This window comes from Cibotium barometz, chromosome 1 (assembly GCF_041138505.1).
Source record: "Cibotium barometz isolate CiBa-2024 chromosome 1, ASM4113850v1, whole genome shotgun sequence".
Classification (NCBI taxonomy): Eukaryota; Viridiplantae; Streptophyta; class Polypodiopsida; order Cyatheales; family Cibotiaceae; genus Cibotium; species Cibotium barometz.
Genome location: NC_141046.1, coordinates 14,391,118 through 14,418,085, shown reverse-complemented (window position 1 = coordinate 14,418,085; position 26,968 = coordinate 14,391,118). Strand labels below are relative to the sequence as shown.

At 45.1% G+C, this 26,968-nt stretch overlaps 1 protein-coding gene across 1 annotated transcript in view; it reads left to right on the top strand.

Annotated features, from left to right (window-relative positions):
* Positions 1-26,321, top strand: part of LOC147641635 (ubiquitin-conjugating enzyme E2 variant 1C-like) — a 55,800-nt gene extending 29,479 nt beyond the window's left edge. Inside the window, exons 3-4 of the mRNA XM_086796163.1 lie at positions 24,108-24,233; positions 25,832-26,321. Of these exons, the coding sequence (XP_086652289.1) occupies positions 24,108-24,233; positions 25,832-25,981 (276 nt within the window). The 3' untranslated portion in view covers positions 25,982-26,321. The remainder of the gene's footprint in view (positions 1-24,107; positions 24,234-25,831) is intronic.
* Positions 26,322-26,968: the final 647 nt, after the last annotated feature.

The window sequence follows — 26,968 nt, the reverse complement described above, 5'->3', positions numbered from 1 at the left end:
GTCAGTCTCTTTAAAGATAATAAAGCAAATACTATCTAGGTAACGGGATAGGGGGCCCTTCAGTGGGTGATTGGGGACCCCATACTGTGTACAATTCTCATCTCTCTCTCTCATATCTCTTTAAAGTTTGAAGTCATTAAAGTGGATTGCTAAACTCCAGAAACTCAGGATACAGAAGACGGTGTGAGCATGTGTGACAGGATCCTCCAATACGAATACTTCCACTTCATGTTACAGATGGTGGCTGAAAGGGCCCAGCTCGAGTGCGGGTAGACCTAGGAACAGTGGCTGCAAAGATGGCGGCCAACCTAGGGACACGAGCAGACCAAGGTGACATGGAAGAGCCCAGCTTTGATCACAGGTAGCCTGGGGGCAGACTAGGGCAAGGCATGGTGGACAGCCCAGATAGGCGTAGCCAGATCTGGAGGGGATTCCCCTCTCTCTATGGCGTAAATAGGCAGCCAGGAAAGCAGGCCGAGTTGCTTTCTTAGGCAGCTAGTTTTTTTAAAGCAAAGTTAAAAACTCACTTGGACATTAAAAAAAAAAGCAGGGGTTTTTCCCTGAGCAGTCCAGTAGCAAGTGGGTTCCCACGAACCCTTTCTTCTCTCGTACTTCTTCTTTCCTTTTTCTCGTAGAAGTTCGAACTGTTCTTCACAGATTTGGGGGAAAGTTTTGAAAGAATGTGCACAAGCAGAAGCAATGAACATGAGAGAGAGAAAGATTGCAAGCAAGAACTGAGCTTTATTAGCTTGAGGTTACAGAGTACAAGAGCCAGCAAATAGGGCAAGGAATGATATGATAGAATGAATAAAGGGAGCACCTCTTATATACTTGTGCATGAAGCAGTCGGCTGTAGGAAAACAGGCTGACAGCTCCACGACACCATAAATAGAAGGATGCAATATTTTAACACCCCCTCTGCATCTTGAAGTGTGCAAAAAAGTCAGAAGGAAAACTGATGACGAAGGAACAAACACGGGGAGCTAGAGTGCTCCTGCAAACAGTACACGGACACCGATTGGCCCCAAAACGTAGTGGCGCCCCTTGCGGTATTTCTTTAATTAATTATAAGAGCTTTGATTACAATAAGGCTAGAAACTCAGCCGTCACAGTAGAACTCCTGAAGCCTGCAAAGACCCTGCATCATGGCTTCTTGTCCACTCGGCATCCACAAACAAGTCGAGCCATTGTTCACATCAAAAGACTCTCACACATTGAGTCCTGCATACAGAAGCTGCCTCCCATGATCAGGGTTGCCACAACCATCCATAGCCTCTCACCCTATGAACAGCTTCACACCGTGACACATCCAGTGCTTTTGCATCACAACACAGACTCCCAAACTGTCTCTCAAAAGAGAACTCGCATCATAGCACAGCATACCATATAGTCGGCACACCTGTACCAACCCTCTCTACCTTCCAAGGGTACTATGCATCTCTGTCATGGATTCCCTGTCCCCTGCCCAATCAGTAGCAAGGCTGTACCAAACGTGTGTCCATTCTTGTACCTTCTGCCTGCATTTGACTTCTCTCCTGGAGAAACCCAAATACATGTTTCCTTGAGAAACCTACGACCTGTTTCCACATGAAACCCTTAGGCCTATTTCCCTTTGAAACTTTTGTCCTGTTTCCATACAGAACCATTCATGGCACCATTCAACAACAGTGCCAACAACGGCATACATCTAGTTACCTGTTCCCTCATGAAACATCTGGAAACATAGAGATGCCCATAACTGTAGGTCCCTCTCTTCCTTCCAAGCAGGAAGAAAGCAATCTGGTCCATGGGTATGCACCTATGAGAGCTTGCGTCACTCCCATGCCAAGAAACATAACCAAGTGACATTGTACCTGCAGCCAATAACCCATGTACACAGTGTACTTGCCGCCAAGCAAAACAGCCCATAAACAGTCTCAAAACATCCCTGTTGCAAGGAGGATCAACACACTTGTGCACCTCTCTGCAGTCCTGGCCGCCTGAGTGTCTAGAGCAACCAGCCCCTTGACCGCCTGTGTGTCCAGAAAAACCAGCCTCTGGCCACCTGTGTGCGTGGTCTGTAATACAGCAGCCAACCAGCCCCCGTCTCTCCAAAAAGCAGGCCTTTCCGTGATATTCAGCTGCGCCTCCGAGTAATCCAGCGCAGCCCACCAGCAGCCTTCCCAAAAAGCAAGAGTGAGAGAGGGAGAGAGAGAGAGCCAAGGCGCATTTCAGTCCCCACTGTTTTTCCACCAATAGAGAGGCGCCTTCAGCCCTCTTCTTTTTCACCAATAGAGAGGCGCATCACTGCAGCCTGTTGAAAATACAAGTGAATAGGGTGTGTGTGGGAACAAGCTCTTGGATAGAGGCTGTAAAAGAGGAGATGTAATTGTGAAAGAACCTGTGAAAAGGTTAGAAGAATCTACTGGGAGAGAATAATGGGTAGCATGAGGGAATTTAGGAGTGTGGAGATATTCTGGGAGATATTCAGGGAAAAGAGAAGAGGTGGAGAGAATCAGGCAAGAGGTGGAGATATTCAGGGAGTAAATCATGGAGAAATCAATGGGATTAGATGCTTGATGTAAACTCTATAAATTGAGGCATAGCCCTAATGAGAATTTGCTGGTTTTTGAGTATCCATGCCTACATTAATCTATCTGCTAATTATTCACTAATTACGTCTTAATCATTTCTTAATCACTTTGTTAATCATGTTGATTCTAGTGTATGATCCACCATAGCTCATCATTTAGCTCAAATTTCAACATGGTATCAGAGCCATGCCTAGAATCAACCAGATTTATGAGCCCATTAGTCAATTAATGAGGATTAGTAAGATAATTAGCAAAAAATGAATTTTTTAGTGAGTTCTTCATCTTCCCCTTCACCCCCAGCCAGTGGAGGAGCTCCCTCTCCTTGCACACATAAAATTAGGCCAAACCCTTCTAGGACATGATAGCCATCTCAGTGCTCTTCAAGCTCATCAAAAAAGAAGTGCAAACCGTCAACGGAGTTGGGAGAAATCGCTGTTTTAGCAGGCTACGTTTTTCTGCAGCAAATCACTAATTCCCACTTCATCAAATCAAATTGCTCTAATTCCTCTTAGCCCCGGGGGTTTTCAAGCATGCTCTACAAGCTGGTGAAGACAGAAATCAATTTCATCAAGTCTACAGAGAGATCAAAGCTCTTCATCAAATCTGCAGGTGACTTTGGTAAAACAGAGATTAAGCTTTCATTATTTGGTCAAATCTTGTGTTTCTTGGCTTAATCCTCTACTAGACTCATTGCTATTGATGCCTTTGAAAGCATTTGAGCTCATTTGAAGTGGAAGGCACCAGATCTGAGCTCCCCGCATACTCTGTTTTCTGCACACAAACCAGAGCATTAATTTGCTAATCAGTGATTAATCAGTGCTAATCACTATATTTTGGTACAATTGAGGGTTCAAATTAACCATTAGGTATCTGATACAGATCCCTATAACTTCAGATTTCAAATCGGAGTTGGTTTGATACTCCAACCATCCCGTACAAATTGGTTACCCTTAATTTAATGTAATTTCTGGTAAAATTGTGCTGATAAAATTGTGAAAATCATCATTTTGCATTTAACCCTTGGTTAATGCCTGTAAATCTCACTCAAATACAAGATTATTCACAGCCAGAGTTGCATTTTGGAATGTGCATGAGAATGAATGCTATACGCATTATGTATTGGGCACATTTTATCAGTGTAAAAATGGGAACAGACACTGCCCTTGTCCAGATTAAGGCAAGAGGTAAGACCTCCCGCATAAATTTGGGTTTGCATTGCATAATGATACAAAATAAACATAAAAAGCCCAAAGGAACTGTCAGCAAAACATTGAAACATGTTGCTCACATGGAGCAAAAAGACCTGACGGACGAGCTCATGGCCCCAGCCATGAAAGAAGAAGAATATCTCTTCCCAAGAAAAGGATCCACACCGAGAAGAAGACCTGAAGGAAGACATGGACACGAGAAGAGAAGCTGCCACAAGAAGAGAAGCTGCCCCGAGAAGACTGGAAGAAGAGACGGACGCGTGGAGAGATGCTGCCACGAGAAGAAGACTGAAGAGAAGAGAAGATGTGAGGCTCCAAAGAGTGAGGAGCCATGTGAAAATCTCTGAGAGAGATAGAGAGAGAGAGCCCACAACCCAATGTAACCTGCCCCAATAAAGTAAAACCACCTCTGAGCCACCGATGATGTAGGCCACGTGGTAGATGTATGTGTGAGCACTTTAGTCAAGGTCGCGGGCACTTATAGTAGCCTTGGACACATAGAGAGAGAGAGTGTCAAGGACTATGGAGTTTAGGGACTTGAGGCACTGGTCGCGGACTGTCAAGTAAGAGAGAAACTTGATACAGGGTCCAGGTGTGCTGAGATAACTTGAGGGGAGGAGTAGACACTGGTCGCGGACTACCAAGTAAGGGGAGGCAAACTTGGTATAGGGTCTAGGTGTACTAGGAGTAATCACTTGAGGGGAGGTGTTGAAAATACAAGTGAATAGGGTGTGTGTGGGAACAAGCTCTTGGATAGAGGCTGTAAAAGAGGAGATGTAATTGTGAAAGAACCTGTGAAAAGGTTAGAAGAATCTACTGGGAGAGAATAATGGGTAGCATGAGGGAATTTAGGAGTGTGGAGATATTCTGGGAGATATTCAGGGAAAAGAGAAGAGGTGGAGAGAATCAGGCAAGAGGTGGAGATATTCAGGGAGTAAATCATGGAGAAATCAATGGGATTAGATGCTTGATGTAAACTCTATAAATTGAGGCATAGCCCTAATGAGAATTTGCTGGTTTTTGAGTATCCATGCCTACATTAATCTATCTGCTAATTATTCACTAATTACGTCTTAATCATTTCTTAATCACTTTGTTAATCATGTTGATTCTAGTGTATGATCCACCATAGCTCATCATTTAGCTCAAATTTCAACACAGCCCACCAGCCCCTCTCAAGAAAAAGCACGAGTGATGCTGGGCGACTCCTAGCAAGCGAGGGTGGGAGAGAGAGAGTGCATCCTCCTGGCTACCTCTGCCCGACGAGGAAAAGCACTCTCCCTTCTCTGCTGCAGTCCGACTTTTTTCATCATTTCCAACCCTCCTTTAGAAAAAGCACACCCGTGTAGATGCAGCCGGCGCCTCCAAAAAGTGCATGGCCCCCCCATAATAGCATATGGGCCACGATCCCTCCATAAAAGGTGTTCTTTTATTTTTAAGGCTTTTAAACCTTTGTTCCTTCCAACCCTTTGTCCCCTTGGGTTATGTGAAAGGACTTTAATTATTTGGCCCCAAATTGGTGTCATTCACACTGTCCACCATATCCCCGTGCACACTTGCATACTGTCCAGAGAAAAACACAGGGTCGTGACATACCCCCCTCTTGAAAAATAGCAAGCATCCTCGATTGCACTCAATGGCACAGTAAGGCATCTTATGAGCAGCAAAGACTCTCCATACGACAAAAGCAATGGCCCTCAAGTGCATCTGGGTGATGAAAAAAAGTCATCCTGCACAATAAGGTCACACCGTCACGTCAAAGTGACAAACAACTCTTGCTTGTTCCTTCAGAACCTGCAGCAAAAGTCTAAAACCAAGTGGAAACTTGTAACCTGTGTTAGCCAAAAACAAAACCATGCATCATTCTACATATGGCACACATATGCATTCACAAACAATATGCTCCTCAGAATGCTCTACCTACTCTAAAGTAATAGTCTAAGGGCTGCTCGCAAGTCTTACGGCCATGGACATCCCGCAGGACCCACGACGACTGATCGTACAACATGAGCATATGAAAGCACTCAATGCATCAAAACAATACATCCACTAAGTACTTCCCACATATGTCTCATGGCCATCCCGCAGGAGTCACACCCAGTGGTGCATCCATGAACATAATAAAGTACTTGATGTATCATACCAATATACATGCATCACACGACACAATCCAGAGTATTACCCAATGTATTCTCAATGGTACCAGGATCCAATGGCACCAGAATACAATAATACCTCAAAAATTATATGTATACATGCACAAATAGTGTTCGATCCATATATCCATGAACCCAACTAACTCTAGGACTGCTCGCACGACTTATGCCCTCCATAGAGTTATTCAAGGTTGCAGTTATAGTTCAAGGTGCGGCCAACTGTGAACCATACCCAACTGTACCATCTCATGTGACTAGTACACAATATCATAGGAGTCCCATAAGCAGATGTACTGTCAGCCTCCAGTACCTTCGGGTGAATACAAAGATGTCACCAAGCGACTCCTAGATGACAACTGAGCGTGTTTGTAACAAGGGAGTGCAGGTGCTACCCCCTCTTGAGCATCAAGCAATGCTCCAGGCCTATGCTCCGCTGAACCTGAATGAGCCGTAGCAAGAGTCGGCTCGAACTCAAAAGGCATCAAGATAAAGCTGCAATACCTAAGGTGAATCTGCTAAGTCACCCTCCTCCATCCACTTCACATCCATCGGTGAACAGTTATTGAACTTCATAGGATAGCGACGGGAAACTTTACCCTGTACCTTTCTTTCCTTATGTGCCAGTATCCGCTCAGGAATAAGAACCTCATCAAGTTCCTCCGCTTCCGTCTGAGCCTCATCTGATACATCCTCAGGCACCCAAAACTTGCTTGCACTCCACCCAAGTGGTAAGCACAAGTCCCCGATGAAGCATAGTAGATCACCACTGCTAAACATAGAAAGAAACTATCTTCCGAACCCATGAAGCCTCCGTGAAGATACCTCCGGTGACAAAGTGTCAAAAGCCATAGCCTTCAACCCATCTCCTGCACCATAACACTTCAACTGCTTTCTTGTTCCTAGCTGACTACTTCCTGTCCTTGGTGTCTTTTCTCTTGAGCTTCATCTTCAGCTTTTGCTCTTCACCTCATATAGGCAAAGACACACAATCCTGCACTGCCTTTTGCACTTCCTTTTCACTTTCCACACGTTGAAGCTTTTGATGTGACTCTCATGAGACAACCACAAGCTTGCCCCCTTAGGAAAGTTGGCGACTGTTCCGACCAAAGCAACCACGGACTCGCCCACTTGAGAAAGTCGACGATGTCCCGGCAACGGAACCTTGTAAACTGGCCTCGGTCTGCAAACAAAACCAAAGGGCGCTGCAAAAACAAACTTGCACACAAAACACTTTAACACCATCGAGGACCTAGAAAAGGAAAACAAATAGGGGGAGCTAGAGTGCTCCTGCAAATAGTACACGGACACCGATTGGTCCCAAAACGCAGTGGCGCCCCTTGCGGTATTTCTTTAATTAATTATAAGAGCTTTGATTACAATAAGGCTGGAAACTCAGCCGTCACAGTAGAACTCCTAAAGCCTGCAAAGACCCTGCATCATGGCTTCTTGTCCACTCGGCATCCACAAACAAGTCCAGCCATTGTACACATCAAAAGACTCTCACACATTGAGTCTTGCATATAGAAGCTGTCTCCCATGATCAGGGCCGCCACAACCATCCATAGCCTCTCACCCTATGAACAGCATCACACCCTGACACATCCAGTGCTTCTGCATCACAACACAGACTCCCAAACTGTCTCTGAAAAGAGAACTCGCATCACAGCACAGCATACCATATAGTCGGCACACCTGTACCAACCCTCTCTACCTTCCAAGGGTACTATCCATCTCTGTCATGGATTCCCTGTCCCCTGCCCAATCAGTAGCAAGGTTGTACCAAACATGTGTCCATTCCTGTACCTTCTGCCTGCATGTGACCTATCTCCTGGAGAAACCCAAATACATGTTTCCTTGAGAAACCTACGACCTGTTTCCACATGAAACCCTTAGGCCTGTTTCCCTTTGAAACTTTTGTCCTGTTTCCATACAGAACCATTCATGGCACCATTCAACAACAGTGCCAACAACGGCATACATCTAGTTACCTGTTCCCTCATGAAACATCTGGAAACATAGAGATGCCCATAACTGTAGGTCCCTCTGTTCCTTCCAAGCAGGAAGAAAGCAATCTGGTCCATGGGTATGCACCCATGAGAGCTTGCGTCACTCCCGTGCCAAGAAACATAACCAAGTGACATTGTACTTGCAGCCAATAACCCATGTACACAGTGTACTTGCAGCCAAGCAAAACAGCCCATAAACAGTCTCAAAACATCCCTGTTGCAAGGAGGATCAACACACTTGTGCACCTCTCTGCAGTCCTGGCCGCCTGAGTGTCCAGAGCAACCAGCCCCTTGACCACCTGTGTGTCCAGAACAACCAGCCTCTGGCCGCCTGTGTGCGTGGTCTGTAACACAGCAGCCAACCAGCTCCTGTCTCTCCAAAAAGCAGGCCTCTCCGTGATATTCAGCTGCGCCTCTGAGTAATCCAGCGCAGCCCACCAGCAGCCTTCCCAAAAAGCAAGAGTGAGAGAGGGAGAGAGAGAGAGCCAAGGCGCATTTCAGTCCCCACTGTTTTTCCACCAATAGAGAGGCACCTTAAGCCCTCTTCTTTTTCACCAATAGAGAGGCGCATCACTGCAGCCCACTAGCCCCTCTCAAGAAAAAGCACCAGTGATGCTGGGCGACTCCTTGCAAGCGAGGGTGGGAGAGAGAAAGTGCATCATGGCTACCTCTGCCCGACCAGGAAAAGCACACTCCCTTCTCTGCTGCAGTCTGACTTTTTCATCATTTCCAACCGCGCCCTCCTTCAGAAAATGCACACCCGTGTAGATGCAGCCGGCGCCTCCAAAAAGTGCATGGGCCCCCCATAATAGCATATGGGCCACGATCCCTCCATAAAAGGTGTTCTTTTATTTTTAAGGCTTTTAAACCTTTGTTCCCTCCAACCCTTTGTCCCCTTGGGTTATGTGAACGGACTTTAATTATTTGGCCCCAAATTGGTGTCATTCACACTGTCCACCATATCCCCGTGCACACCTGCATACTGTCTAGAGAAAAACACAGGGTCGTGACACCAGTATTGAGTACACCTCGGAAAATGCACATGTTAGCTTGTTGTCTTCAGAAAACATAATGCCACTATAAAGAGCAAAAGAAAATCTGCTTGGCTCCAAACTCAAAGTAGAACTGTGAACACATCACATCCAATAACCTCGAACAAATGAACATGGAACACATCCTGTCCATAGTCTCTGCTAACCAATAGTCCTGGAACTCATCCGAACCATGAAGGAAACTTGGTTGATCTTGGAGCTCATCCGGACCATCAAGTGAACTTGCTTGTCTTTATACTTGGAACTTTGACACAAGGGTCCCATGCTCCAGATTTAATATAAGAGAGCTTTTGAAAGCCCCCTCTCCCGCCCACAAGTCGTTTCTGGAAGACAGCACACGGGGGGATGCCCTTAGGATCAGAGCAGGACACCAATCATGTTGTCTCCAGACTGTAAGGCCTTGGGAGAGCTGGGGTTGTTACTAGACGAGTCTGTGTCAGTGTCATGTGACTTGTCTTTGGCCTTCTTTGAAGACTTGCCCTTGTCCTTGGTTTTGCCTTTGTCCTTTGACTGACAATCCTTTAACAGGTGGCCTTTCTTTCCACACTTGTAACACCAACTCCGAACTTTCTTCTGCACCGTCGAGAGTGCCCGATCAGGTCCAATAGACGATGAAACTTTCAATTTCCCCTGAGAAACTAGGATGGATTCCTCTTCCAAGAGGAGAGTACACAGATCATCAAACTCGAGGGAACGTGTTGTGATCTGAACCTGCAAAGCTCGGGAAACCATGTCATAATTTGCAGGAAGCCTGATGAGGAGGAGAGGAGCTAACTGAGAAGAGGTCAAGGTAGTACCCATTGCCACTAATTGGTCATGAATTACCTTAACCTTCATCACAAACGTCTGCATGGAAGTCCCTGCTGTAAACTTCAGAGAAAAGAGCTGACCCAATAGGTTGACAGACCGCATTGTAGAGTCCCGTGCATATAGGTCTGTCACCTTTCTCCAAACAGAAGAAGCACAGTCCAATGTTTGCACGGCGGGGGAGACCTCTGGTGAGATGGCTCGAACAAGTGCAGAGTGAGCTTTTGAGTCTTGATTCTCCCAAGTTGAAAGTTCGGTGAGAAAGGCATGGTCCTGAGTCCGCTTCCTAGAGCTGGTAGGGCATTCGGGCTTTTGTTCGTGGCCTTGAACAATCTCCCAGAGACCCTTGTGTGTGAACCAGACCTTCATCTGTACCCTCTAGTGATCATAGTTTGTACCACTGAGCTTGTCCTCCTTGTTCGTGCAGGGGGGGACCCATGTCTGCCTCAAAGAAGCTATGTCTCAAACAACCTTTGTAGCTAAGCAATCCACGTGCTCTCTCAAGCACCTTTCCACAGGATCCAACTAGGGACTAATAGCCCCCTCTGAAGATGCAGGCTGGAGAGCAGCAAAAGAAACCCAAAAAAACACACCACCGGGAACCTCCTACCAAAAGAGGGAGGGGATCTTGGAGGGAGAAGAGCTGATGTGCCACTTGTCTGATTCACTCACTGAATCTGCAGCTAGACCTCCTCCACTTGCCTCTGTAGAAGAAAACGCAGCCTGGGGGTTGGCCGACAGCAATTGGTTGTAGAGCAGAAAACGCAGCTAAGAAAGGAGAAACGCAGCCACTGATTGAAGGAACTACAGCTTGGAGAATCTAGGGAAGCAGAAAACGGAGAGAAATAGATTGTGCAACAGCCAGAGCCTAGGCGAATGATACCATGAAAGAATGTGCACAAGCGGAAGCAATGAACATGAGAGAGAGAAAGATTGCAAGCAAGAACTGAGCTTTATTAGCTTGAGGTTACAGAGTACAAGAGCGAGCAAATAGGGCAAGGAATGATATGATAGAATGAATAAAGGGAGCACCTCTTATATACTTGTGTATGAAGCAGTCGGCTGTAGGAAAACAGGCCGACAACATAAATAGAAGGATGCAATATTTTAACAAGTTTTGACTCTCATCTCGAGGTGAAGCAAGACAAGCTCGTGTACGGAATCAAAGGTGTACTTGCACGACTTGATGCACGTGCTTAGTCGTATCCTTGGTTTGAACCTGCGTGTTAAGAGGTATGTGTTCGTACCAGACACATGCTATATATGGAACGATAGTAGAAGCATAGTACTGTATCTTGTTTTGCTCGTATACGAAGTTGTTCTTGGTACACATACGAGTTTCTACTCCAAGAATTTTGTGGACATACACACAAGAGTTAGTCATGGGTTTGTACCATGCAAGACATAAACCTAATATCCTACAGATATTGGAATGACCATTCTTCTCGTTGTTGGGCTTTGATAGGCAAGACTTATCTACATATGTAAGATTGAGGAATAGTTGACCACACATTGCCACTGTGGCTACACAAATATTTAATAGAGGGCATCTAGCTTAAGTTTACATGTTGGGATTCATTGACAGATTGCATGACAAGACGGTTATGCGACAATACCCAATATTTACAGTCCTTAAGGTTTTGATGGTCCTCTAGTTTTATGTCCATAGCAGGAGTATCTATAGATATTCATGCTATTCCAGATATACCTGCCTATTCTTATACCAAGACTATTGAATCATGGTTATTCAAGAACTTGCGCTATGCGCATAAGTTTTTGGAAGCAAGTTTTGGTTTCCAAGATTTTTTGGGTTTAGACAGATGCTTTGACAGGGACGTTGGTCAAGGTTGTTCTTCTTTGTGTACATAGATGTTGTCTAATCCCTGGACCGAGTTATGATCTCTAGTCTCGTTTGGAGTTCTTCCTTTCGAGAACTTGTTTCAGTTTGTGGCACATGGTCAGCCATTGGCATTTATTGTTTCTGATAGATCGTGACAGATCCACAAACTGGTGTTTTGTAGTAATCGTAGCATGGGTATGGGGTGTATCATGGTGGTATGGGACGCCATGATCTATTGCATGTTACGGGGCTACGCTAGATTGTCAAGACTTCATTTGGACTCTGTGCCTACAAATAAAGGCTATCTCAACATTTCTGAGAGATAGATACTTTACTTTTGATACACACAGTTATGATAGATGCTAGCTTACGTCATAACCAAGTCTATTGGAACAGTTGTTCCTTTCATGGTACTCATAGACTTTCCGAGGTCTGTGTGGGAAGTTAGACTTCCGAGGTGACGAAGTACAAATTGATGATCTTTTCTAGAAGATCGGTTCTTTTCTTGTTTGGGAAGATTCAAGAGACTACTGTTGTGTTCAACTTGGTTCAGGCTATAGTAGTAGGTTTTGGTTTTCCTAGTTTTGTGGTTTTATCTAGACTAGATCTTTAGAGGACATCAAGATGAAAGCATGGTAGTCAAATGGAAGATACTTTTGGTTTCGGGATAACTCTTTAGGACAGTAGTTGCGTACCTTTGGTATTGGTAGCATTGTCAGCTTCGAGTTACCGAGATGATCCATTTACTCCGGATTTTAGGCTTTTGTGACTAGGAATTGACGCTCATGTCATATTACTTGAGCAAGTCAATCTCTTAGTCGGATTGTCCTTGAGACTATTGGTTTCGACCAATAGAGGGTGTTTCTCTAGTGTTGCGAATGTGACAACTTCTCCTTGAGTTCTTTCTCTTGAGCTCGAGAGTGAGCTCTTTTGAGGAGGGGAGTATGTCATGTGCACGCTAGGGGCAGGCAGATTGGCGAGCTAGAGTGTGATATGTTGCGGGCGGACTTCTGGTCTGCTATTGATAGCGTGTGCTTTTTGGGCGTTCCTTCCCTATTTATTTGGGGGAAGGGGTACCAGTTGGGCACACACCGAGAGATGGAGCACAGGAGTGCAGAGCGCGTGGAGGGGGAGCACAGTGGCACCCTGTTCGCGCACCGTCCAGGCGGTCCGGTTCGATACGGACGGTTTGGTTCAGTACGGGTGGTACGGTGGCGGTTCGGTCGAATCCGGTTGATCGTTTTTTTCCATTTTAAAAACCTTTTTTTTTCATTATTCTCGCCGTTTCTTGGGCATTTTGGGGATTGTTTTAGGCTTTAGCCTTTGGCCCTATGCTTGCATGATGCATCCTATAAAATAGCCCCTCCCCCAACCCCATCCTCAAGTGCTCATTGCTCAACCCTCCCCTCACAAGTGCTCATTGCTCTCCTTCAAGGCTGAAGCCTCTCTCCCCTCTAGGCTCTCTCAAGAAGCATCTCCCTCGAGCTCTCCTTCAAGGCTGAAGCATCTCTCCCCTCCAGGCTCTCTCAAGCATCTCCCTCTTCCTCAAGCTCCTTCCTCCCTCTCCCTCTCTCTCCCACTTCCTCAAGCCTCTCCCTCTATCAACAATATATATTTATATTTTTAAGTATTTTTTAAATGGACCGTACCTCCACCGTTTTTTTATTTTCAAAATTTAGCGGTGCGCTCCCAAACCGTATTTGAACGTACCGTACCGAATCAAACTTTTAGTACTTGACAACTATGAGCGGGAGCACTATCGCACAAGAGGCCGTCGTCCTTGGGGGGACAACCCTGGGTGGTAGAGGACACCAGATGAGGATGATGGTAGGGCACTCACGGGGGCATGACGCTCTAGCTCGTGGCTCGGTGGGGACGGCCAAGATTGTGAGCCTCGCTCATGGCTGTCATGGTTGGGTGGCGAGTATGCTTGCACCCAAGATATGTTTCTCTTCCGTTGTTTCTTAGAGTTAGGGTTAGGATTTGTGTGTTTGCTGTTGTTGCAGGTCTTCCAGGTTCTCGGAGTCGATCTGGGTTTTGACACATGATTTGACTAAGAAAGCCGTGGGATTTTGGTGGACCGCTGAAAAAGAATCCTTTGAAGCATTGAAATTTTATGCTAGCAAAGGACGAGTTTTGATTATTCTAGATTTGTCAAAGCGTTTTGTGGTTGAATGTGATGCCTCTGGAGATTGCATTGGAGTAGTCTTGAACCAAGAGGGCCATACTGTGGCCTATGAAAGTCGAAGACTTCAAGGAGCCGAAAAGACCGCGCCCACGTATGAGAAAGAGTTGATGGCTATTGTTCATGCATTGAAGATTTGGAAGCATTATCTTATGGGTGTTGAGTTTGTTATTAACACAGATCATCAAATTCTTAGGTACTTGATGTCTCAATCTAGGATGTCAGAAAAGCAATTTTCAAATTATGCGTACTTATGGAAAAGACAACAAGGTAGTGGAAGCATTATCTCGAAGACCTATGAGCCATGCGGTTTCTATGGGTTATCTTATGGATTTTACTTTGATGAAAGATTTTTATGCTACCGATGAGGATTTCAAGGATATATGGAATAGATTGCAGAATGGAGATTTAGTCACCTCCTATGCCATCAAGGGGGGTTTCCTTATGATGCAAATCCGGTTATATGTGAAAGAATTTGAGGCCAAAAGTGATGGAAAAATGCCATGCTCCATCCTACATGGGGCATAGAGGCATCATGATGACAACTCAAGATTTGGAGAGCTACTTCTATTGGCCTAGCATGAGAAAGGACATCGAGCGACATGTTTGAGAATGTTTGGTTTGTCAGAAGGTCAAGTTTGATTGAAAAAAGCCAACATGACTATTACAACCAAGAAGTTCTCTAGGAAGGATTTCACAGGTGGGCCACACAAATGAAGTGCACAAAAAGCTATGGAAATTAATCCAGGAGAATGCACCTGCTAATCCAACTGAGGATTTGATTGAAAAAGATGAACAAGCACTATCATTAATTGGATTGCACTTGGGCACTAATCTTATCCATCACATTGATTCCAAAACCATGACAAAACAAGCATGGGATGAGTTAAATTTAATATTTGATTTTAAGGCCAAAAATCAGGAAATCCATTTGAAAATAGAATTTTATGGCTTAAAGATGGAATTTCACGAGTCACTAGCACAATTCATAAGCAAAATGAAAAGCATCATGATCCAATTGGATGGCATTGATGCAAAGATAGGTGAAAAGGATGCACTTGTCATACTTATAAAAAGCATGCTAGAGAAATATGGTGCACTAGTGACTATCTAAAGGATTTACATGAACCAACATTTGAGGGTTGTATTCATCACTACTTGAAGAAGAGAAGCGGCTTGTCATGTGCAAGAAATGCCATGACCATTCTTAGAGGCTAATCCAGAAGGGACAGCCAAGAAAAACATCAGTAGAGTTAGGACATGGAGCACAGAGTACAGTGAGGACTTGGAGAAGGACCCAGAAGATGCTGTCGGCTGAGTACAGAACCTGTCGGCTGCATGGAGGAAAAACAGGCCCTTCAACGTTTTTATTATGAGGTTCCAGTCGGTTGGCCAGCAATTCAATATTCCAAAGGGGCTATATAAGGCCTGGAGTGCTCATCATTGTAACCATTCAACTTGTTTAGGAGTTGGGTCTTTAGGGTCCCAGTTAGGGACAGATTTTGGTGATGTTCACCTTTTTTATGAAGGCAACCAAGGGCTGTAGATTAGGAGTACCTTTTTGTACTATATTAATATACTGAATTTCCAGCATATCTCTCTCTCTCTCTCTACTCTCTCTTCATGTTTGCGTTTTGCATCAGCATGTTTCCAAGAGTGTTTAGGGCTGAAAGAAGACCCCCAGAGCTTCCGCGCGTTACATTGGTATCAGAGCATCATGCTCAGCAAAGCTAAACACTGAATCAGTCCCATATGATGGTGTACAGGTCCAAGGTACATGAAAGTACACTGATACGAAGCCCAAGGCAAGGAACACAAGATCGGGAGGAAGAGCTCCGAGGAGGTTTGTTGGTGGTGTTCCACGAGAGAGAGGTAGGTGAGACTACTAGACTTCTGATACCTACAGTTGGATAGTGGTAAAAAAAACAGGATCTATTCTTGATCTTTGGATGAAAGGAGTGCGCAAGGGGGGGGAGAGAGAGAAAGAAAGAAAGAAGAAGAAGGTCTCATAGGTCATTTTGGCCTTTTGAAGACGTTAATAAAACTAAAATGTTACATCATGTCCATGGAATACATCATCATGGTACTGAAAGTAAAACTGAAAGAAAATATCTGTTTTAAAAAAAACGAAGAGCCTCAAGCTCCCACATCAGCCAAAAAATTCTTGCATAGGGTGCTGCAACATGGTACCCAATGTAGTAAGGCTGAGCCGGCAGGAGAAAGTCATGCGGTGGTGGGAAATGATGGCTCTAATCCTCTTGAGGTGATGTGAGCGTGGGTGGCGGCCACTATTTCGGAAGCATCAGGCTCTGTATAGCTTGGTGGCTCTATCTAATGTCACTCCTCTCGGCCGGGCTCCTGCATCAGCGTGGAGGTCGGGGGGAGTGGGTGGATGAGAGAGAGAGAGAGAGGACACGAGAAGAGGGGAGCGAGCTCGCCTGCGACCCTGCGACCCTACGACCTGCTTGCCTGTGACTTTACGATCTGCTCACCTACAACTCTGCGAATCTGTTCGCCTCCTGCGACCCTGCTCATGTGTGACTTTGCTCGCTTGTTCGCTTGTGATTCTGCTCGCCTGCGTCTCTATGATCTGCGCCCCTGTTCAACGTGCGACTTGATTGCCTCCTCATCTACGACTTGATTCCCTCCTCATCTACGACTTGCGACCTGCTCTCTGCATCTTCCATCTTATTTCTTGCGACCCGTTCGTTTGCTTCCTGTCCTTTGTGTCTGCTTATTGTAACCAGTCGACTTCTGCCTTTTGTTTCTCCTCTCTGTACATCACCTTCTCAGAGAGAGTGTGTGTGTGTGTGTGTGTGTGTGTGTGTGTGTGTGTGCGAGAGAGAGAGAGAGAGAGAGAGAGAGAGAGAGAGAGAGAGAGAGAGAGAAATGAAATGATATATTAACGTCTTCAAAAGGCCAAAATGACCTATGAGACCAAAAAGGTTACAACAATTGGTGGATCTGATACAATGTCTGTGTAAGGAAAGCTAAAAACAACTAAACAACTAAATGAAACTGAAACAACTATGAGGAAAAGTACGGTACCAGGAACTCCTAATGGATAACATCTAGGAGGAAAACTCCAGCAACAAAGGTAAGCATCATACACATCACTATCCAAAGATGTCTCTCATCGGTCGATGGCGGATATCCTCAATGTCCTCCATGGTGAGTACTCTGACTGGACGTCTCCCATGCCGTGCTAGTATGATCCTGATCCTCTGTTGTAGTCTCCGCCGGTGTCGAGATGGGCCTCTCATCTTGGGGCGCCTGGACCGCCCCAGCTCTATAGCTCGATCAATCAGTGTACCTCTGGTGCGGCTGTACTCTGGGGCTAGCTGCAATGCCTGCTGACCTGACTGCTCAATCTCTGGTCGAAAGAAGTCTGTAATCTGCCTCTGTAGGTGTCTCTCCCTCTCTGATCCCCTCCCTCTCAGGAGACCCTCTCTATGTCTACGCAGCTCCAGCAAGTACAATCCGAGACATCTCTGATCCTGGTATCTCATGACTCTAGAAAGTGGTCCAAAGCCCTCTCTGAACAGGCAGTGAAAACGGCCTCGTATCTCATAATATACTGGACAGTGACATATGTAATGTAACTCTGTCTCTGGCTCCATCTGGCACAGCTGACAAATCCTGGCCTCAGCTGGTACTCCTGTGAATCTGCCAGTCTCAATCTCTAGCTGGTGTGAGGATGTGCGCATCTGACCAATAGCACACCGTACCCCATGAGAAAGATGAGTATCCATGTAGCTGGGTCTAATCACAAACCCATCCTCCGTGAGCTGGAGAAGATGATCTCTATAGAAAGCCATCTTCGTACCAAGCTCGTGTGTCGGCTGTATCCATGTCCTCCTAGTGTCCAGCTGAGTCAAGTCTTGCCTGATAAGTCTGGTAATCTCTGCCCGTGTGAGAGAGAGGGAGGGTGCATCCAGGGAGTACTGAAATGGAGGTAGCCTGTCCATACTAAAGCCATGCAGTTGGAACCAAGCTGTCATCTGTGCATACCAACATGATCCGTCTCCCTGTGATGCCAACTGTCGTGAAGACTCCAGGGCTAAGCGAGCATATCTGTCTCTAGGGAGAGCCCAAGTGCTATGTATAAAGGAGACTGATCGAGTGAGTGCCTCTACTACCAATGGGGGGGCAGCCATCTCTGCACGGATAATATCATGTGGTACGGAGGCCTTGGCCCTAATCATCCGGGAAATCATAGAAATAAAGGACCTCTCCATACGTCTCCATCCATCAGTGCTACCAGCTCGGCTGTGGTGATCCACTGAGGGTCCCCATATCTCCACTCCATACAGCATGGCTGAAGTGACCAAAGTGTCAAAGAGCCACAGCTTTGTTCGAGGTTCCTGAAACTGAACCTGCGAACACATCCTCTCTTAAATACCAAAAAACAACTTTCCATTAGAGACAGATCGTGTGCAGTGTGTGGTGCTGAATTAGGGTTTTCAGGTGCTGAATTAGGGTTTGAGAGAACAAGTTTTCTTTGCTTTTGTACATGGATTTGGATGACCCGGCTGCTGCTGTTGGTGGCATGGCTGCCAATAGCCTTAACATGGATCTTATTGAGGAGATGATCGAGAAGGATGTGGGTTATGCTTCAGATGCGTCGGAGCAACAAAAACGTCAAAGGCTTGATGTTGATGCAAGCTTCACTCCGGTGAATGTTGGAGAGAATGCAGAGGAAAGTTCTCAGGTACCTTCTCCGGAGTTTGCACGTTTGGTGCAGATCACTGGTGAGCTTCTGCAAGAATATGTGAAGGCAAATAGCGTGCAAATGGCTGCAGTAGATAATGGTGGTGTGGCTGATGTATGCATGGAGACTCCTTTGTTGCTACAACAGCTAGCAGATTTTCATGATTGTGCTGCTATCTTCTTCTTTATTGGGGTATTCCGTTGTTGCCCCGTTATAGAGCATGTTTGGGCTGCTTGGTGTCGCCTGAGGCACTTGAGGAGATTTATGATGGTCCGAGAGGCTTTTATGAAATACTTTTTCGCACTTCGGAAGCCCGTAGGGCAGTCTTGGAGCAGGTGCCACTCTTTTTGGATGGGCAGTTGGTTCATGTGGTTCCGTGGAAGCCTATGGCAGAGTACCAAGATATGTTGCGTCAGACTTGCCCAGTTTGGGTTGAAGTGAAACAATTCCCACCAATGTTTTGGCGTGTTTTACTAGGTCTCATGCCAGGTATTGGTGATGTCTTGGTGGTGCCTCGAATGACATCTAGAAACCGAAATCGTCTATCCGTGTTGTGGGATACTGGGAGACCTAGGCCGACACATTTGCGTGTCAATATGGCTGGGCTGCAACCTTTAATGTATGAATTGAGGTGGGGTACATTTGCTGTCTATTGTTTCAAATGTGGTGAGATGGGCCACTTTGTCTCCGAATGTCCTATGAAAGAACAAGTTGTTGCTACCAAGGATATCGTTGATGGGCAGTTGCCCGTGGAAGATGAGCATGATGCTCCTTTACATGATGCCCAGCACATGGATGTACATGTGGATGTTCAGAATGAGGTTGAGCAGCCATGGGTGGAAGTACGTGGTAAAAAGACACGATTTGTTGCCCCGCGGGGGGATTTCTCAGATGCTATTTGGCGGGGGCCTTTGCGTACTCATCAGGGGCCTTACATACATATGCTCATCGCTTTTCGCCTAACAAAAGAAGCACAACAACAATTGCCTCTTGTGTTTCGTTCGAAGGGTGAGGTCATCTCGCCATGGGATGGTCATTACCCTTCGGCACGTGCTCGGGAACTCCAAGGGCAGTCTGAGATCACAAATACCATGTCTAAAAATGCAATGCTTCAAAAGGTTCGTGATTTGGCAGATTGTCCTGGGCCTAGTACACGGCCTTGTTGATTCCTTTTCTGGGAAGGCTTATGAAAATTGTACAGTGGAATGTAAAGGGTATTTCGTCGCGCCAAAAGCAGTTCAGGCTTTGGTGTACAACTTTTTGTCATGGTTGGGATGTTTTGTGTGCAGTTGAACATAAGCAGTATAAGTTGGCTGGCAAAGCCTATGTATATAAGGGGTTTCATGTTTTCTACAGCGGACATCCTGCTTCGCAATCAGGTGTTATGTTTGCTGTTCGTTCGCAGTTTCAGCCTTCTCTTGTGATTCAAGATGTTCATGGAAGATTTCTGGTGATACAGATTGTTTGGGATGATACGTCTTTATGGTTGTTAGGGGTGTATGCTCCAAATAATGCTCGTGCACGTCGTTTGCTATGGAATGACTTGTGTGCTCTTTCAATCTCTCATCCTGGCTTTGTGATGGGAGACTTTAATATGTGTATCTCCAGGGAGCAAGCCACGTCGCCTCATTCTGTAATGGATGGCCCGGAGAGAATGGCGTGGGAAGCTTTTGCAGCAAGGTCGCTAAAACAAGACATGTGGTCTTGGTTTCATCCAAATGAAAGGGGTTACACTTATGCCTCACAACAGTTTTGGGGCACTTACGCTAGATTGGATAGGATGTATATTTTACATCAAGATCTCTTTTTGCCATAGGTTCTTACTATGATGGTTGATCAACAACAGGTTTTGTCGGATCATTGGCCGCTTGTGTTTGAAATGGTCTATCATCCTGTGGATGCATATAAAGGCTTGTTGGGACGCTTGTCTTTGCGCTTAAATCACACTTTTTTGGAGCATGAAGTTTTTGATGTTTATATGCGTGAGTTGATACGACATTTCTCCACAAGAGTGTCCATGGCTGATTATCATGCTTGGCCAGTGTTCCTTACCAACACTCGGAAATTAGCGCGGCATTATGGTCTTGCTAATGTCTCTATACAAAAACAGCATGTGGCTCTTCTTGAGTCGCTTTTAAAGAGCTTGCAGGTGTTCATGTTTACTGACTCTATGGATTCTGAAGTTGTGGATGCCATAGAATGGCTGAAAAAGGAGCTATCTAGGGTGCAGGATACACAATATGTTCACTTTAAACTACTTGCACGTCTTGATGCTTTGCGGGATGCTAACTGTCAATCTCATCGCTTCTATGATAAGTTGCATCAAAAACATATGCGTGAGAATATTGTTAGGCTGATGGATGCCCAAGGCAACCTTGTTACTCAACCTTCTGAGGTTATTTAGCATTGCATCAGGTTTTATGAAGATTTGCTTGCCCCTCGAGAGGATGTCTCGCCGGCTGTCCTGGCTGCAAGGGAGTCATTGTTTGCTGAAGTACGATATCAAGTTGACCCTGATGTGGCGGTTCAGCTTGATGCTCCTGTTACTCTAGGGGAAGTGGAAGCTGTTCTCTCTAAACTTCCCATGGGAAAGAGCCCTGGTTGGGATGGTTTGACAAATGAGTTTTTCCGAAAATATGCTGATCAGCTTGCAGAGCCTTTGACGCTTATTTGTCAAAGGGTTTGGGATGAGGGATATATGCCTGTCGATTGGAAGTTGGGCATACTTCGTTTGTTGCCCAAAGTCCCTTCGCCTACTTCTTTGGCTCAATGGCGCCCGATCTCACTTATGAATATTATGTATAAAATCTTTACAAAGATTTTTGCCAATCGCTTGCAGAAGGTGCTTCCTACTCTTATTCATCCATATCAATATGGATTTGTGCATGGCAGGAATATTTTGCATAATATTCTTAATGTTCAAATTGGAGTGGATTATGCCAAGGCAAAGAAGCAAGAGATTGTGATGGTGCAGCTGGATCTTGAAAAAGCTTTTGATCATGTCAGCTGGTCTTTCCTTTCTCAGTTAATGACAGCCATGGGCTTTGGTCCCAAAATGGCTAATTTGGTGCATTTACTTGGCTCTGGCTCTATCACGCGGATTATGCTCAATGGAGGACTTTCGGATGGTATTTCTCTCACCCGTTCTCTCCGGCAGGGTTGTCCTCTTAGCCCTCTTTTCTTTGCCATAGCCACTCATCCTATGTTATCTCGCCTAGATGCTATGGCATCGCATGGTGAAGTGGTTGGTTTGCATCTCCCTCATGGCAAGCAACTGGTTGCTCAAGCCCATGCGGATGACACTTCTATGTTTCTCAGGGCCGAAAAAGCCAATATAGATCAAGCAATGGAAGCTTGGAATAATTTTGCATTGGCTTCTGGGCTGAAAATAAATTCAACAAAATCAGTCCTCATTGTATGCACGGAATTCGATCTTGAGGCATTAGGGTGGCAAGGCCGTGGTGTGCATACAGGAGACATTGTTCGTCATCTTGGGTATTCGGTGGGTGTGGATGTGGACCCCAAGCGCTTCTTGCTTGGATTTCTGCTCGGATCTCGGATAAATTTGTGTATTGGAAAGCTCAAGGGGTGGCCTATGCACGTGAGGGTTAAGGTAGCTCAGGTTATTATGCTTAGCATGATTTCCTATTTTTTGCCTTTGCTACCTTGGACGCACAAATCTCTTCTCCGTTTGGTTGCTCCCATTCGGTTTATGCTGTGGGGAAGAGGCAAGGAAATATTATGGGTCAAACATGGATAGCTTGGAATCACATTACGACGCCCAAAAGAATGGGTGGGGCTGCTTTACTGGATGTCCGCTTGCATATGGTGGCGCATAGGTGGGCGCTTTTTCAGGATATGTGTTTGCAGGAGCAGCCTTGGGTATTCATGGCTCGTGACTTGATTGAGTTGGAGGGATTGTCACATGGACGGACACGCGTGCAGGCTTCATGGTGGGACATTGTGAATGCGGCTCATCCTGTCCATATTCGCTCATCTCACATTTTATCGCATATTCTCCTTTCTTGGCATGAAGTTCTACTATTGGCTCGGTGGGATCCTGGTCATGAAAGACTACTTTTGAACTCTTTGCAGTTCGAAACATTTGTGGAGTCGCGTGTCATTGTTTGGCCAGACAGAGATGCTTCACGCATACGACTCAACCGCATGGTCAGGTTAGGCTTGGTTAGAATCGGAGATGCTGTGACACCTGGTCGTGACAGGCCATATTCGTTTCGTCGTATTCGGCAGCACTTTAGGGTTCCTCGGACATTTCAGCCACTATGGGTTGACATCATGCATGCAGTTTAGCCTTTTACTCCATTGCCTCGGCCATCTGCAGATCAGCCTTGGCTTGATTGGGCACTATGTAAATCTAGTGACTTGATATCACTTTCAGCTAACCAGGTCTATCATAAGCTCGTATCAGAGAAAGATTGGGTTTCAGCCAAGGCCAATAAGATATGGGGATTGCACAAATCTAAATCATGGTGGCAGAAAACTCTTATGCGTGGTTGGCAGTCTAAACTCCCTTACCAAGGTAAGGTTTTCATTTGGAGGATGTTGGGTTACCTACACGGGATCAGCTCAGCCGTCGTAAAATTACATTGGCCTCTTGCTTCTTCTGCACGACATGCACTGAAACAGTTATGCATCTGTTCATGAGTTGTCCAATGGCCCGTCAGATTTGATCTTTTGTCTCTCGCGTTTGGGAGGCAGTAGAGAGGTCTACTGTTTCGGCTCATCAGTGGATATTTGGGATTTGTCCTCAAGTCATTTCTTCGGACAGTCACCTTGTGATATTCCATTTCCTTAGATGGACAGGACTTTGGCATATTTGGACTACACGGAATGGGTTCATCTTTGATTCCTTGTCTGGAATACATGGGCACATTCTACGTATCCGCAGTTTGCTGCTTTGGCAGTTTTCTTCTCTTCTCTCAGCTCAACTACTGGATGCAGATGTTATTTCGTTATGGTCTACGGTGGCTCGGCTGGCTCATCTTTGATGCTTTTATCTGGGATGCTTATTTGGCTAGGAGGCTTTCTTATTAGTGTACAGGTTTGCATGGTCATGATCCTTCAGAGGATCTTTTGTGGGGGTTTTTTTGGGGCCATAGGTTCTGTGTGAGCCATGTGGCTGATGTCAATTTTTACATATCATATAAAACACCATTTCACGAACAAAGAGAGAGAATTAAAGGCAAGGTAGGTGAGGCCACTTTTGATCCTACAGTTGGATAGTGGTAAAAAAACAGGATCTATTCTTGATCTATGGAGAAGGTTGAAAAAAGTAGGCAATAATTGTAAAAAGCACATGTAGTAATAATTATACATAACTTATTACTTTGTAAATGTAGGGATCATTGCACTAGTTTATGTAAGGATAGTGTTCCCATGACACTTCCAAAGACATAAAACCAAGGACATCCGTAAGGATAGTGTTGTAGACACAAAACCAAGGACATCCCTGGAACTCGAATGCTTTTTTTAATGCCATAAATAAGATACCTGCAATGTAAGCTTTTTCTAATAGTGTCTTACCTCAATATATATTATCTGTCTGCAGTCTGTTCATGATGGACGGATTTATCAGCTGAAGCTTTTTTGTGATAAAGATTACCCAGATAAGGCTCCAACTGTCAAGTTCTACTCCAAAATCAACATGACCTGTGTAAATCAGGATACTGGAGTGGTAATATTGCAACCTTTCTTGCCAATTGTGCTGTGAAATTGAGCATCCTTTCTTCTGATGGCGATGTGTGCATGCTCTCTCTCTCAAAATAAAAAGGAATCTAAAGGTTAGGTCACAGTTTCTTGTGATTCATGTAACAATGCTTTTTTCTAGTCTTTCTTGTGTCCCAACCCTAAACTCAGGTTTCTACTGAAGTTAGCTATTTAAATGTGGCTCTATTATGCCATCACACACTGCTTTGTACTCTGCAGGCACACAATAATTTAAAAATGCAGTTTAAGTGGGGAAACAAGAAGCACATGATGGTAGAGTTAACCAACAGAAGACTTTGATAGATGCCAAAGGTAGGAATCAGACATAAGTGATGGAGTAGGCAGCACGCTGACCCCAGATTTGTGGTAGCACTAGAGATATGAATGCAACCAAATAAACTATTTGTATTTGAAATACACCACATTGGGCCCCCCTTTCCTCCCCAAACACCACCACACCACATGCGCGCGCGCACCCACACACACACACACACACACATGCACACACATTGAACTTACTGGGGCGGATGGCCCACTGAGCTGTGGAGGCTTTAATGCTAGCTTCCTACTGGTCTCAGACAACTCTTGGGACTTGAGGATCTCCTTTGCTTGAGTGTGTGAAGGGCTGCCTTCAATAACTGAGATGTGAATGAGGAGATCCAATATATAAGAGTCAGGATACTCTGGCTACTAACAGTTGTCAAACCGGAAGGGATGCTCATCTGGTTGCTTAATGAGCTGCATGGAGGGAGCTGGCTGCTCTACCTTGGAGGGAGTTGACTACTGCACCTTGTACTCACTTGATGAGGGATCTAACGGAGGTCGTGGGATGCGCGGATGGCAACAAAGAAGGCATCTTCCCATCAAGAATTAGATGCCTGCTTCCCTCCTCATGCACCCACCCCTCTAGCCGCTCCAGATTTGGCATCTACGATTGCCAGCCATTCGCAGCAAGAGGACGAAGCTTACAGGTAGTCAAAACCTCTATGCCTGCATCCATGGTGAACAACTATAAGAAGTGCTTTTCTGTAAGCCCAGCAGGCAGCGGGGCGTGATGTGACAGACTCAATCACGTGTCCAAGAGATAGAGATATAGAGAGAGAGAGGAGGGAATAGGGATCTTGTTGAATGAATACAAAACAAATAGGTATGCCGATGTAGAATATCCAAGTCGATGTCGAGGCACCAGATCTTTGATGCCGAGCACACCACGGGGATGACCCACAAGTATCTCTCATTGGGCTAGTACCAAATGTCAGAAGTGGAGTCTTAACGGAATGTATGTACCTGCTTATGGACTCGGTAAAAGAAGAACAAAGTGCATGTGTAATTGAAATGAGTGTCAGGCTGGTTTGTCTAGATGCTTGTCTACATTTAAAGATCATTTAATGTTATGTATTTATTTAGTGTTGTGTCGAGTGACTTCAGCCAGCAGGGTTTGAACTTGGGCGGCACGTGACAACAGAATCAAACTCCTTACCAACTGGGTGGCATGGTTGTTATAGGTTTCTTAAGTAGATTGCCAGGGTTTTTTCTTATTTATGTAACTGATTTAATGATGTGCAGATTGAGAAGAAGCATTTCCCTTTGTTGGCTAATTGGCGACGAGAGTATACTATGGAGAAGATTTTGACAGAATTGAAACGGGAGATGGCTTCCTCACATAATAGAAAGCTGCCACAGCCTCCTGAAGGGAGTACATTTTCTAGCATTTAATGGTCAGCTTCTCGGCCCAATGCTAGGAGACCTTCTGTCTTTCTTTTCTTTTGACCCAGCACTCAAAAATCATTCAATCAAGGAGGTCTGAAAACACCTTTGAAGCTAATGCAATTGGCTGGCTTTACAATTTTGTTTCAGGCCTAGTTATTAAATGTTAAGGCTATGATCATGCATGAAAGCTTCAAGTGTAAAGGGTTGCATGGGGTTTTCTTTTGTAGCCGAAGAAGCTTTTTCAGACTCTGCCAGTGGGTATATGCCATGGACTGCATAGATTTTTGTCATAGCATCCAGAAAATTATTATTTGGAAAAGCCGGATTTTGGTTTTGATTTCTCAAACCTGCGCTGCATTTGGGGGATGGTTGTAGTTTTTGATCTGGAAAGCTTGCAGTATTGAAGCAGCAGTTACTAGTATCCATAGAGCTCATGACAAAGATGCACAAAGGTATACTACAGCGCATTGCTTTAACGGATTCTTTCAATAGTTGCTTCATAGAGTGTGACCGCTTAACAGTTCACCATCTTACTCCCTCTTAACCCTACTTTTGATACATTCTTTCTCTTATCCCATACGGCTACCAACTGCCTACCTAAAACTATTTGAGTAGCTTATGCACAGATTGGAGGGCACAAGAGGGAATGAAATCAAGGGTCTGAATTGAAGCCTCGTCACTTCTGAGGACTCTAATTTTTTGTTTTTAATTGTGGGTAAGAAACAAAACTAGAGGTGAAGATATATCATATAAACTAGTCTGGAGGCAGGTAAACTGTTATTAGTATTTGGGTATGGTAATTTAGGATAAATTCTCAATGATCTTGAATTTCACTATTTTGATGCAAGAAAATGCATGCTCACAAGTATTGTGTATTAAAAATTCACTTATTGTTGCTTTTACTAAAAAATACCTACTGGAACACCAATTATTGGGTGAGCCCTTGACTTGCAGTAGGCCCCACAGAAGCGTTAATGCTGATCAAGACGTGTG